The following is a 14,614-nucleotide window of genomic DNA, read 5'->3' as shown; positions in this document are numbered from 1 at the left end:
AGCGGGTCAAGCGCAAATTGACGCACTCACACGTACGTCTGCGCCGCAAGTGGCGTCCATAACTTCTCAAACGTCGGCATTTGCGTCCTACGCTATTAATGCTGTCCTGGACTCTGCGAGCCGTACGGCGGTTGCAGCCGACAATTCGGTGGCAATACGCAGGGCCTTGTGGCTACGGGAATGGAAGGCAGATTCGGCTTCCAAAAAGTCCTTAACCGGTTTGCCATTTTCTGGCGACCGTTTGTTTGGTGAGAGGCTGGATGAGATCATCAAACAATCCAAGGGAAAGGAAACATCCTTACCCCAGGCCAAACCAAAATTACCCCAACAGAGGAGGGGACAGTCGAGGTTTCGGTCCTTTCGGGGTGCGGGCAGGTCCCAATTCTCCTCGTACAAAAGGCCTCAGAAGGATCAGAGGAACTCCGATCCATGGCGGTCTAAGTCACGCCCTAAAAAGACCGCTGGAGGTGCCGCTACCAAGGCGGCTTCCTCATGACTTACGGCCTCCTCACACCGCATCCTCGGTCGGTGGCAGGCTCTCCCGCTTTTCCGACATTTGGCTGCCACAGGTAAAAGACCGTTGGGTGAGAGACATCCTGTCTCACGGTTACAGGATAGAGTTCAGCTCTCGTCCTCCGACTCGATTTTTCAGAACATCTCCGCCTCCCGAGCGAGCCGATGCTCTTCTGCAGGCGCTGGGCACTCTGAAGGCAGAAGGAGTGGTGGTCCCCGTTCCTCTTCAGCAACAGGGTCACGGTTTTTACTCCAACCTGTTTGTGGTTCCAAAGAAGGACGGGTCTTTCCGTCCTGTCCTGGACCTAAAACTGCTCAACAAACACGTAAAGACCAGGCGGTTCCGGATGGAATCCCTCCGCTCCGTCATCGCCTCAATGTCCCAAGGAGATTTCCTTGCATCGATCGATATCAAAGATGCTTATCTCCACGTACCGATTGCTCCAGAGCATCAGCGCTTCCTGCGCTTCGCCATAGGAGACGAACACCTTCAGTTCGTGGCACTGCTGTTCGGCCTGGCGACAGCCCCACGGGTTTTCACCAAGGTCATGGCTGCAGTAGTGGCGGTCCTCCACTCTCAGGGTCACTTGGTGATCCCTTACTTAGACGATCTGCTGGTCAAGGCTCCCTCTCGAGGCATGCCAGCACAGCCTCACCGCTACTCTGGAGACTCTCCAGAGTTTCGGGTGGATCATCAATTTTCCAAAGTCAAATCTGACACCGGCCCAATCGCTGACATATCTTGGCATGGAGTTTCATACCCTCTCAGCGATAGTGAAGCTTCCGCTGAGCAAGCAGCGTTCACTACAGACGGGGGTGCAATCTCTCCTTCAGGGTCAGTCACACCCCTTGAGGCGCCTCATGCACTTCCTGGGGAAGATGGTGGCAGCAATGGAGGCAGTCCCTTTCGCGCAGTTTCACCTGCGTCCTCTTCAATGGGACATCCTACGCAAATGGGACAGGAAGCCGACGTCCCTCGACAGGAGCGTCTCCCTCTCTCAGGCAACCAAAGCTTCCCTTCGGTGGTGGCTTCATCCCACTTCATTATCGAAGGGGAAATCCTTCCTACCCCCATCCTGGGCGGTGGTCACGACGGACGCGAGTCTGTCAGGGTGGGGAGCGGTCTTTCTCCACCACAGGGCTCAGGGGACTTGGACTCAGACAGAGTCCTCCCTTCAGATCAATGTTCTGGAGATAAGGGCAGTGTATCTGGCCCTAAAAGCGTTCCAGCAGTGGCTGGAAGGCAAGCAGATCCGAATTCAGTCGGACAACTCCACAGCGGTGGCATACATCAACCACCAAGGAGGAACACGCAGTCGGCAAGCCTTCCAGGAAGTCCGGCGGATTTTGATGTGGGTGGAAGCCATGGCCTCCACCATCTCCGCAGTTCACATCCCGGGCGTGGAAAACTGGGAAGCGGATTTTCTCAGTCGCCAGGGCATGGACGCAGGGGAATGGTCCCTTCACCCGGACGTGTTTCAGGAGATCTGTTGCCGCTGGGGGATGCCGGACGTCGACCTAATGGCGTCCCAGCACAACAACAAGGTCACGGCATTCATGGCACGTTCTCACGATCACAGAGCTCTGGCGGCAGACGCCTTAGTTCAGGATTGGTCGCAGTTTCAACTCCCTTATGTGTTTCCTCCGCTGGCACTGTTGCCCAGAGTGTTACGCAAGATCAGGGCCGACTGCCGCCGCGCCATCCTCGTCGCTCCAGACTGGCCGAGGAGGTCGTGGTACCCGGATCTATGGCATCTCACGGTCGGCCAACCGTGGGCACTACCAGACCGACCAGACTTGCTGTCTCAAGGGCCGTTTTTCCATCTGAATTCTGCGGCCCTCAACCTTACGGTGTGGCCATTGAGTCCTGGATCTTAGCGTCTTCAGGATTATCTCAAGAGGTCATTGCCACTATGAGACAGGCCAGGAAACCAACGTCCGCCAAGATCTACCACAGGACGTGGAAAATATTCCTGTCGTGGTGCTCTGATCAGGGTTTTTCTCCCTGGCCATTTGCCTTGCCCACTTTTCTGTCCTTTCTTCAGTCCGGATTGGAAAAGGGTTTGTCGCTTGGCTCCCTTAAGGGACAAGTCTCTGCGCTCTGTGTTTTTTCAGAAGCGCTTGGCCAGACTTCCACAGGTACGCACGTTCCTGCAGGGGGTTTCTCACATCGTCCCTCCTTACAAACGTCCGTTGGAACCCTGGGATCTGAACAGGGTGCTGATGGTTCTTCAGAAACCACCGTTCGAGCCAATGAGGGATATTTCCCTCGCACGCCTTTCGCAGAAAGTGGTTTTCCTAGTAGCAGTCACTTCACTTCGGAGAGTGTCTGAGCTAGCAGCATTGTCATGCAAAGCCCCTTTCCTGGTGTTTCACCAGGACAAGGTGGTTCTGCGTCCGGTTCCGGAATTTCTCCCTAAGGTGGTATCCCCCTTTCATCTCAATCAGGATATCTCCTTACCCTCTTTTTGCCCTCATCCAATTCACCAATGTGAAAAGGATTTGCACTTGTTAGATCTGGTGAGAGCACTCAGACTCTACATTTCTCGTACGGCGCCCCTGCGCCGCTCGGATGCACTCTTTGTCCTTGTCGCTGGCCAGCGTAAAGGGTCACAGGCTTCCAAATCAACCCTGGCTCGGTGGATCAAGGAACCAATTCTAGAAGCTTACCGTTCAGCTGGGCTTCCGGTTCCCTCAGGGCTGAAGGCCCATTCTACCAGAGCCGTGGGTGCGTCCTGGGCTTTGAGGCACCAGGCTACGGCTCAGCAGGTGTGTCAGGCGGCTACCTGGTCGAGCCTGCACACTTTCACGAAACACTATCAGGTGCATACCTATGCTTCGGCGGATGCCAGCCTAGGTAGGCGAGTCCTTCAGGCGGCGGTTGCCCACCTGTAGGACGGAGCCATTACGGCTCTATTATGAGGTATTATTTACCCACCCAGGGACTGCTTTTGGACGTCCCAATTGTCTGGGTCTCCCAATGGAGCGACAAAGAAGGGAATTTTGTTTACTTACCGTAAATTCCTTTTCTTCTAGCTCCAATTGGGAGACCCAGCACCCGCCCCTGTTTTTTTGTGTACACATGTTGTTCATGTTGAATGGTTTCAGTTCTCCGATATTCCTTCGGATTGAATTTACTTTAAACCAGTTTATAATTTTTTCCTCCTTCTTGCTTTTGCACCAAAACTGAGGAGCCCGTGGGAGCACGGGGGGTGTATAGGCAGAAGGGGAGGGGCTTTACACTTTTAGTGTAATACTTTGTGCGGCCTCCGGAGGCATAGCCTATACACCCAATTGTCTGGGTCTCCCAATTGGAGCTAGAAGAAAAGGAATTTACGGTAAGTAAACAAAATTCCCTTCTTTTATAATGATAGCCAGTGATATCTAAGTAGTGAAAAGATAGCAGAGTCTCGATGTATCTCATATGATGTACATACTGCAGAGTCCTAGTGTCTTCTATGTAAAGTATATACGTCAGTCCCGCTGTATCCTATATGAGGAAAATATATGGCAGAGTCTCGATGTATCCCATGTGATGATTATACAGCAGAGTCCGTTTCCTCTGTAATGTATATACAGCAGAGTCCTAGTGTCTCCTATGTAATGTATATACGGCAGAGTCTTGGTATATCCTATGTAGGGAAAATGTGAGTCTCTGTGTATCCCATGTGATGTATATACAGGAGAGTCTTAGTGTCTCCTATGTAATGTGTATACAGCAGCGTCTCGGTGTATCCTATGGGATGTGTATATGTAGCAGAGTCCTAGTCTCTCCTATATCATGTATAAACACCAGTCTAGGATATCCCTTGTTATGTATACAAAAGATTCACAGTGTATCCTATGAGATATATATACTCTGAGCCACAGAGTATCTTATGTGATGTGTATATAGTAGTCTGTGTGATGCATCTTCCTTCATTCACCCACTATATCTACTCTTATATAAAGCAGAAATAATGTCAGACATGTTATGTTTAACTAAAAAATTGACCAATCCTTGCACAGCTTTTATTGTACCAGAAAAGAATGCAAAATAAAAGCTGCTCTGTGATTGTCTTTGCCGCCCATAGCAACCAATCATAGAGCAGCTTCAGTTTTATATTCTACTTTTGAAAAATGAAATCTGCACTGTGATTGGTTGCTTTGGGTGGCAGAGGCGATCACTTTTTTTAAGTCGTCTTCTAAAGCTGCATGGAGGCCGTTCAGAGGAACAGGGAGGGTGGGGGAGGGCTGTGATAGTTAAAATCATAGACTAACCTCCGGTCTACACATTGGTGAGTGTAGTGGCCTGGATGGCAATTTAGAGGTCACATGACTCCATTTACCATAACTAACAAAGAGGGAGAATTGTACAGCTGTAGCGAAGGTGGGATGAAATAAACACCAAAAATGTTGGCTACTAAACATTATACCGTATGTGCAAAGAAAAACAAATGCTGGAGTGGTTCTTTATGCCAGTAGGAGCTTGGTGATAATTGTATTGCTGTGTAACGTTTTCTATCCGGGTTATTCCCAGGTTGCTGGATTATGTGATGTGTGACTATCGCAGTGAGCGGTGGTGGACGCTTCTCACCTCCATACTCGGTACGGCCCTGAAATGCGCTTATCTCATGGCACAACTCAAGGACTACATCACCTACTCTCTGGAGCTGCTCGGACGAGGCACGTACATCTCACAATGACATTACGCTCTTCAGTAATGGTGGGCTTAGCATCTACCATCCTAGGGAACCGACGGCGACATGATGGTAATGTGTAGCAGTGAACGAAGAGAGGTGTAGGGCCCAAGTCAGGCAGTCACATTAGCAATCCATGGCCATCAGTCTGGATCCTTGTAAAGCTCCTCCTACCTTCGTCATCCTCAGTGACTTATGATTGGTAGCCCCCCAACCCCCATCTGACAGTGTGATCGATTCTCCACAATGACATTGAGTACTAATCAGACGAGCGGTGATGATATCACAGGTAGTAGGAGGCTCACTGTGCTCTAATCCAGGCTCTTGTGTAGCTTCTTCCGCAAATCTAGTAGTGTGACATTTTATCATGTGACCAAGAAATGTTTGTAGTTTGCCCTTTTTTTTTTTTTTGCTTTGCAGTTGCATAGCTATTTTAGACTGCAAATGTGCCAGCGAGTTGTATACATGTCGGGCTTTGCCATAGTCCTTACACCCTAAAAAAAATGTCAGACTTGTTATACATAATGCAAATCGGGTGCCAGAGTGTCTTGAGATCACCAATCTGTGACTAAAATTTCAGCAGTTTTTCGTGACTTGTCATAGTGGTGTTATGTTGTGTTCATGGAATCTGTCATCATATTTTTCTTTATCGTTCCTATGGGAGACCCAGACCATGGGTGTTTAGCTTCTGCCTCCGGAGGAGACACAAAGTACTACACTTAAAAGTGTAGCTCCTCCCTCTGAGCTTATGCACCCCCTGGAGAACCTGATCTAGCCAGTTTATCGCTTTGTGTTTAGGAGGCATACATCCACACATGCATTCTCATCTGATTTTTTGATTTTTGGAAAGAGTTTGAAGAAAAGCGGGTCCAAGTCTGGACTCCCGGCATGTCCCTTCTCACCTAACTGTGTCGGCGGTGTTGTTAAGGTTGATTCCAAGGCTGGAGCCTTACATGCCACGCTCCTTCACCATCCCTCCTGGGCTCTGGCTTGAAGTGGGAGCCTGCATGGTCTCCATGCTTGGCAGGGGACCGGTCTCCATCCGCAGCACTTCAGGACCCTGCCGGACCGGAGCACTCACCCCAGGGACTTGGAACCCTGCGTCTCAGCAAGCTAAGTACCTGAGATGTTTATATATGGGGGTCCCTGTACTTTATTCTTGTGGGAGAGTGTGCTGAGTGTGTTTTATAACATTTCCGGCGGGTTCTCTGGCTGTCGCCTGAGAACCGCGCCGATGGTGCCTGCGCGCCGGCCGCGCCGCTCAAATTTAGGCCCCGGCTTCGCCGGAGGCCTAGTTTCGGTTTCACTGCCCTCGCATGTCACTCATGCAGAGGGACAGGCTCGGCTCCGCCCGGCGGCCGTTCTGGATACTCCCCACTGCTGGGGCGTCCCTCCTCCCCGGCAGGTCTCTATAGCCTTCCAGGTCCCGCTCCTCAGGACAAGTCCCGCCCCCTCTCTTCGCTCCGGCGGCCATTTTCTCAGCGTTCTCTCTGCAAGCGCTGGTCTGCAGCATCTCTGCTGAGTTGCTGTGCTTGGGGGTCCGGGCTTCGGGATCTGGAGGGCACACAACACCGCTCCAGCGGTCTGGTAAGCCACAACCGGTCTCCGGTTGTGGACCTCTGATTATACTCTCTGGGGTTCATTCTCTGGCAGAGCCCCCACTCCAGCAGCATGTCTCACACGAGGAGCAAGGCCCCCCCTGCTCCAAGCCAAAGCTGTATTCAGTATGCACTGCATGTAAGCTCCTGCTGCCTGAACCGAGCATATTCCCACATTGTGATGCCTGCTCTAACCTGGCGGTGCCTCAGCCTGCAGTCTCACCCCCAGTGGTCTCTCAGGCTGCCCCTGTTCCTGTGGCTGAACCCCCGGCTTGGGTAGAATCCTTTTCTAGGTTCATCTCCCAGTCTTTTGCTGACTCCATGGGACTTCTGTCCAGGACTTTGCTGAACATGCATCAGCCCCTTTCACAGGGTGCCTCTGCTGCTAGGGGTCTCTCAGGACCGGAGCTCACAGAGGATTCATCATCTGGTCCCAGACCCCGTCCTTCTAAGAAGAGACGCAGGGTTCCCTCTCCTTCCTCGTCCCGCGGCTCTGATTCAGGAGCTGACTCGCAGGACGAGGAGGATGCCTTTACGGGGGGCTCGGAGGTTAACTCCATGTGCCCCATTGAGGTCCGAAAGTGACTCAGATGTTAGTGGTTTGGTTGCGTCCATTAATTCTGTACTGGATCTCAATCCGCCAGTATCAGAGGAGCAACCCTCTCTGGCAGAAAAGCACCAGTTTACCTCGCCTAAGAGAGCAAAGAGTGTGTTCTTTAACCACTCCAGTTTTCAGGCCGCTGTGACCAAGCCCAGGGCCTGTCCTGACAAACGCTTCCCAAAGCGTGGTTCTGATGACTGATGTCGGATTCCACTGACCGCCAGATTGATCTTCTGGCCAAATCCGTATATGAAGCGGCGGGGGCTTCGTTCTCCCCGACTTTTGCAGCAGTGTGGGCTCTCAAAGCCATCTCTGCTTCTCTAGAGGGGATGCATTCCCTCGCCAGGGAATCTATGCCCGAAATGGTTTCCTTGACTTCCCAAGCTTCAGCTTTTTCGTCCTATGCCATGTCTGCCATGCTGGAAGCTTCTCACCGCACTGCGGTGGCTTCGGCTAATTCCCTCGCTATCCGCAGGATCTTGTGGCTTCGAGAGTGGAAGGCAGATGCTTCTTCAAAGAAGTACCTTGCTGGACTCCCTTTTGCTGGGTCCCGGCTGTTCGGTGAACAGCTGGATGAAATTATCAAGGAAGCTACTGGCGGGAAGAGTACTTCCATGCCACAAACCAAAACCAGGAAACCTGTCCAGGGCAGGAATCGGTCGAGGTTTCGTTCCTTTCGTTCCTCCAACTGGTCCTCCTCTACGCCCTCGGCCTCGTCCACTAACTCAGCCAAGGACCAGAAATCCAACTGGCGCCCAAAAGCGCGTCCACAAAAGACCGCAGGAGGTGCTGCCACCAAGGCTGCCTCCTTGTGACTATCTGTCCGCACCAGCAACGTCCTTGGTCGGTGGCAGGCTCTCCCACTTTGGCGACGCGTGGTTTCAACACGTCTCCGATCAGTGGGTAAGGGATATCATCTCCCACGGCTACAGGATAGAATTGTCTTCCAGTCCGCCAAACAGATTTTTTCTCTCAACTCCCCCCTGCTCCAAGGCCGCCGCCTTCTCACAGGCCGTGGCATCCTTGCAGGCCAACGGAGTAATTGTACCGGTTCCCGCCCGGGAACGGTTCAGAGGTTTCTACTCAAATCTCTTCCTAGTCCCCAAAAAGGACGGTTCCTTCCGGCCCATCCTGGATCTCAAGCTTCTCAACAAGCATGTTCAGGTGCGGCATTTTCGCATGGAGTCTCTGCGATCAGTCATTGCCTCAATGACCCAAGGGGATTTCTTGGCATCCATCGACATCAGAGATGCCTATCTGCATGTGCCAATTGCAGTTTCACACCAGCGTTGGCTACGTTTTGCAATCGGAGAGGAACATTTCCAATTCGTGGCTCTCCCCTTCGGGTTGGCCACAGCTCCTCGGGTATTCACCAAGGTCATGGCAGCAGTGATTGCGGTCCTGCACCTACAGGGGTTGGCAGTGATCCCTTACCTGGACGACCTTCTGGTAAAGGCTTCATCCAGCGTGGACTGTCAGCGGAGTGTCTAGCTCACTCTCGCCACTCTAGCCCAATTCGGGTGGCTTGTCATTCTTCCCAAATCCACTCTGACTCCGACCTAGAGTCTCAAATACCTAGGGATGCAGTTCGAGACTTTGCCGGCACTTGTGAAGTTGCCCTTAGTCAAACAGCAGTCCCTTCAACTGGCGGTGCGCTCTCTGCTGAGGCCCCGCCGTTATTCCCTCATGCGCCTGATGCAGGTACTGGGTCAGATGGTGGCGTCAATGGAGGCTGTTCCCTTTGCCCAGTTCCATCTGCGTCCCCTGCAGCTGGACATTCTCTGCTGCTGGGACAAGCGGCCTTCCTCCTTGCACAGGTTAGTGGCTCTGTCGCCACAGACCAGGAGCTCTCTTCAGTGGTGGCTTCGGCCCCTCTCTCTGTCCCAGGGGCGCTTCTTTCTGGCCCCGTCCTGGGTGATCCTCACCACGGATGCCAGTCTATCCGGCTGGGGAGCGGTATGTCTCCACCACCGAGCGCAGGGCACTTGGACTCTGTCCGAATCAGCCCTTTCGATCAATGTGCTGGAAACCAGAGCCGTGCTTCTGGCTCTCCTAGCTTTTCACCATCTGCTGGCGGGCAGGCACATCCGAGTCCAGTCGGACAACGCAACAGCGGTTGTCTACATCAATCACCAAGGCGGGACACGCAGCCGCCTGGCAATGTTGGAGGTACAACGCATCCTTCAATGGGCGGAGGACTCCAAGTCCACTATATCCGCAGTCCACATCCCAGGCGTGGAAAACTGGGAGGCAGATTATCTCAGCCATCAAACCGTGGACAGTGGCGAGTGGTCCCTGCACCCGGCAGTTTTTCAGTCAATCTGCCGCAAATGGGGCACTCCGGACGTGGACCTAATGGCATCCCGTCACAACAACAAAGTTCCCGTTTACGTGGCTCGCTCCCACGATCCTCAGGCATTCGCCGCGGACGCTCTGGTCCAAGACTGGTCCCAGTTTCGTCTGTCCTACGTGTTTCCCCCTCTAGCTCTCTTGCCCAGAGTCCTGCGCAAGATCAGAATGGAGGGCCGTCGAGTCATTCTCATTGCTCCGGACTGGCCCAGGCGAGCTTGGTACCCAGACCTGCTCCTTCTGTCCGTAGAGGTGCCGTGGCATCTTCCGGACCGTCCAGACCTTCTCTCACAAGGTCCGTTTTTCCGCCTGAATTCTGCGGCTCTCAAATTGACGGCGTGGCTCTTGAGTCCTGGATCTTGACGGCTTCTGGTATCCCTCCTGAAGTAATCTCCACTATGACTCGGGCCCGTAGGTCTTCCTCCGCCAAGATCTATCACAGGACTTGGAAAATTTTCCTGTCCTGGTGTCGCTCTTCCGGCCATCCTCCTTGGCCATTTTCCTTGCAGACCCTTCTGTCCTTTCTACAGTCCGGTCTGCAGCTGGGACTGTCCCTCAACTCTCTCAAGGGACAAGTCTCAGCTCTGTCAGTGCTGTTCCAGCGGCGTCTCGCCCAGCTGGCTCAGGTCCGCACCTTCATGCAGGACGCGTCTCACATCATTCCGCCTTACCGGCGGCCCTTGGATCCCTGGGACCTCAATTTGGTTCTGACGGTTTTGCAGAAACCCCCCTTTGAGCCTCTTAGGGAGTTTTCTTTGTTTCGGCTTTCACTGAAAGTGGTCTTTCTAGTGGCCATAACTTCCCTCAGGAGAGTCTCCAATTTGGCTGCGCTCTCTTCGGAGTCACCTTTTTTGGTTTTTCATCAAGACAAGGTGGTTCTCCGTCCGACTCCGGACTTTCTTCCTAAGGTGGTCTCTCCTTTCCACCTTAACCAGGACATTACCCTACCTTCCTTTTGTCCGGCTCCTGTTCATCACTTTGAAAAAGCGCTGCATACCCTGGATCTGGTGCGGGCTCTCCGGATCTATCTGTCTCGCACCGCTGCTCTTAGGCGGTGCACTTCTCTTTTTGTGCTAACCACAGGTCGGTGCAAGGGCCTCTCTGCTTCTAAGCCGACCTTAGCCCGTTGGATTAGGTCGACCATTTCGGACGCCTACCAGTGTTCTCAGGTGCCTCCCCCGCCGGGGATCAAGGCACACTCGACCAGAGCTGTCGGTGCCTCTTGGGCTTTCAGGCACCAGGCTACGGCTCAACAAGTCTGTCAGGCTGCCACTTGGACTAGCCTGCATACCTTTTCGAAGCACTACCAAGTGCATGCTCATGCTTCGGCAGATGCGAGCTTGGGCAGACGCATCCTTCAGGCGGCTGTCGCCCATTTGTGAAGTTAGGTTCTGCCTACTTCTTAGTTTTTCTGTTTATTTCTCACCCATGGACTGCTTTGAGACGTCCCATGGTCTGGGTCTCCCATAGGAACGATAAAGAAAAAGAGAATTTTGTTTACTTACCGTAAATTCTTTTTCTTATAGTTCCGTATTGGGAGACCCAGCTCCCTCCCTGTTGCCTGTTGGCAACTTCTTGTTCCGCGTGTTTTCACCGGCTGTTGTTGATGACAGAGTCTCTGGTTGTTCCGGTTTTTGCTCTGTTTTTACTTGTGGGTGGCTATTCTCCTTCAGCTTTTGCACTAAACTGGCTAGATCTGGTTCTCCAGGGGGTGTATAAGCTCAGAGGGAGGAGCTACACTTTTAAGTGTAGTACTTTGTGTGTCCTCCGGAGGCAGAAGCTAAACCCCCATGGTCTGGGTCTCCCAATACGGAACTATAAGAAAAAGAATTTACGGTAAGTAAACAAAATTCTCTTTTTTTTGCTACTTAATCTGAGATCAGCAAGACTAAAGGTACCGTCACACATAACGAGATCGCTAGCTAGATCGCAGCTGAGTCACGGTTTCTGTGACGCAGTAGCGATCCCGTTAGCGATCTCATTGTGTGTGACACCTACCAGCGATCAGGCCCCTGCTGTGAGATCTCTAGTCGTTGCAGAATGGTCCAGGCCATTTTCTTCAGAGGCGATATCCTGCTGGGCAGGACACATCGCTGTGTTTGACACTGTGTGACAGGGTCACAGTGACTGCTGAGATCGTTATACAGGTCGCTACTGCGACCTGTATTGTTCCTGCATCACTGGTAAGATCTGACTGTGTGACATCTCACCTGCAACCTGCCAGCGACTTACCTGCGATCCCTATCAGGTCGCATCGTTTTCGGGATCGCTGGTAAGTCGTTGTGTGTGACTGGGCCTTTAGGTTCATAGACCCTGATTGCAGTGATGTCACTTTCTGGGCTACCTGCTGTAGTTTTGATAAGATTGCTATTCTTTCAGCAGGAGATTATCATTTATAGGACTAGTAAAGCTGCTGCCAGCTAGTCCTCCTTATTTATGAACCCTGTATAACACCCCCCCACCCCTGATTGGTAGATCAGAGGTTTGGCCAGGGTTATACAGAGCCCAGCATTCAGAAAACTGAGTGATCTAAAGCAGATAAAAACATCTTTCAAGCAAAAGCAAAACTGCACTAAGCAGTTCATTAAGTGACACATCACTGGAATTAGGGTCTCTGCCCCTACATCATATTGCTCTCAGAGACAGTAAAAACCTGTTGACAAATTCCTTTTAACACATTCACAGTTCACATTCACAGTTAATATTTCAGATATCCCAGTGTGACCTTGGGATGCTGGGGTCACCCAGAGCTGTAGCTTAATATTTTTTGGTAATATTTTTTATCAGGGGGACATTTGTTTGAAGACATTTGGTTTTCATGTTTTTTTTTTTTCCTTCTCAACAGCATCAACATTAAAAGATGATCAGAAGTCTAGGATAGAGAAGAACCTGATTATGGTGTTAATGGTGAGTCCACGCATACCATACAGAGTTGGATTATGTGTGTGATCTCAGTAGTGATTATTTTTGCTTCCATTTCCAGAATGAGAGTCCTGATCCGGAGCCGGACTGCGATGCATCCATGGTGAAACTGGCACAGCGTCTGTGGGCAGATCGGGTTTCCTTGGCGGGTAGTAATATGTTTACTATCGAAGTTCAAGACTTTGTACCATTTGGTATGTCTGATGTAGATTTCTGTCCACTTTATAACATAATCACATTCCGCTCATTGTCGACATTTGTTCTGACGTGAACTTTTCAATGTTTTGGGGTTTTTTGTTTTTTTTTTAACTCTTTCTCTGCAGTGCAATGCAAGGCTAAGTTCCAGGCCCCAAGTTTTCATGTTGATACTCCGGTGGAGCTGTACGTTCATTTAAAGACTGACTGCCCACATCCTATCCGCTTCTCAAAGCTGTGTGTAGGATTCAGCAACCAGGTAACATATGTAGATTTACTCTCCTATTGTTTAATTTCATCATCACATACTCAATTTTGCTAAATGAGTCAACATTTGGTATCATTTTGGCATACATATATCAAACAATAGCATTTTTTTGTTTATTTTTTTTACATATTTAATAGCATTTTTTCAATTCCCAATTTGGAGCTTATCCCATCCCTTTTAAAGGGACCCTGTCAGGTCCAATATGCACCCAGAACCACGAGCAGTTCTGGGTGCATACTTATATTTCCTACCTAACCGTCCCTGCATACACTAGTATAGATAAAGAGATCTTTAGAAAAAGTATTTCTAAAGAGCTCTTTATCATATGCAATGAGCACAGGGACTAGTCACAAGGGAGTTGCTTCCCTTGCTAGTTGGCCCAATTAGCATGTTAGTACAACCCTGTGGGCGTGCTAACATGCTAATGAATGTACAGCGTCACAGGATGATCTCAGTCACCTCTCCACTGCCATCAATCCTGATGCTGTATTTTGGCTTAGTGCGCATGACCCCGCATGCGCACTACTTCAGTTTGAAGCCTTGGCGCGTACACCTGGCTTCACAGTGCACATGACTGAAACTCCGGGATCATGTGCACTGAGCCGAAATCCATCATCGGGTGGCAATGGCAGTGGAGAGGTGAGAGGGATCATCCTCTGACGCTGCGCATTCATAAGCATGTTAGCACGGCTATAGGGGTGTACTAACATGCTAATGGGGCCAACTAGCAAGGGAAGCAACGCTCTCGGGACTAGTCCCCGAACTCATTAGCATACGGTAAAAGATGTTTAGAAATACTTTTTCTAAAGATCCGTTTATCTATGTTAGTGTATACAGGGACTGTTAGGCAGGGATTAACAATATGCACCTAGAACAGCTTGTGGTTCTGGGTGTGTATTGGACTGGACAGGTTCACTTTAAGGAGCAAGCCATTGTTTCGCTTATTTATTTATTTTTTTTTCTAATAAATATTCAAGTCTTTTAAGAGCCATATCTATTTTTATTTTTGAGGTACTAGTTGTATCTTTCTGTTGCATAATTTAATTCACTATTTAATATATTGAGAACCAGGGGGAAAAAAAGCATTGTGGGGTGGAATAGGAAGAAAAAAATCAGTTCCACCAAAGTGTTGGGTTTGGTTTTTACGCTGGTCACTGTGTGGTAAAGATGACCTGTTAATGGGAACCTGTCAAATCTCCTCTGCCCTCCAACCCAGCAGCTTTGATATCTGTATGCCCAAATCTCCTTCCTAATCAGCCCTGTATAACCCTATTCACTAATATGAATGTTTAAAAAAACAACTTCTTTCCCTGTGGTTATTAGGGCTTTGACTAGTTGTGGGGGGCGCACTTTCCCCACACTAGTTGTTGGCCCTCTTTCCATGTTATCATGCAAATGTGGGCATCATGACATGATCTCCACTAGCCGGCATCACCGCCAGCTCCTGGAAATCTCACGCATGTGTGTAGCTCGTTTTGGCCTTTGAAGC

The 14,614-nt window shown here is 50.6% G+C and overlaps 1 protein-coding gene across 1 annotated transcript in view; it reads left to right on the top strand.

Annotated features, from left to right (window-relative positions):
- The window catches only part of TRAPPC11 (trafficking protein particle complex subunit 11), a 155,308-nt gene that overhangs the window by 83,496 nt on the left and 57,198 nt on the right, over positions 1–14,614 (top strand). Inside the window, exons 15-18 of the mRNA XM_075347156.1 lie at positions 5,033–5,178; positions 12,586–12,647; positions 12,724–12,856; positions 12,986–13,116. Of these exons, the coding sequence (XP_075203271.1) occupies positions 5,033–5,178; positions 12,586–12,647; positions 12,724–12,856; positions 12,986–13,116 (472 nt within the window). The remainder of the gene's footprint in view (positions 1–5,032; positions 5,179–12,585; positions 12,648–12,723; positions 12,857–12,985; positions 13,117–14,614) is intronic.

Source organism: Anomaloglossus baeobatrachus, chromosome 1, assembly GCF_048569485.1.
Source record: "Anomaloglossus baeobatrachus isolate aAnoBae1 chromosome 1, aAnoBae1.hap1, whole genome shotgun sequence".
Classification (NCBI taxonomy): domain Eukaryota; kingdom Metazoa; phylum Chordata; class Amphibia; order Anura; family Aromobatidae; genus Anomaloglossus; species Anomaloglossus baeobatrachus.
This window is presented reverse-complemented; position numbering and strand designations above follow the sequence as displayed.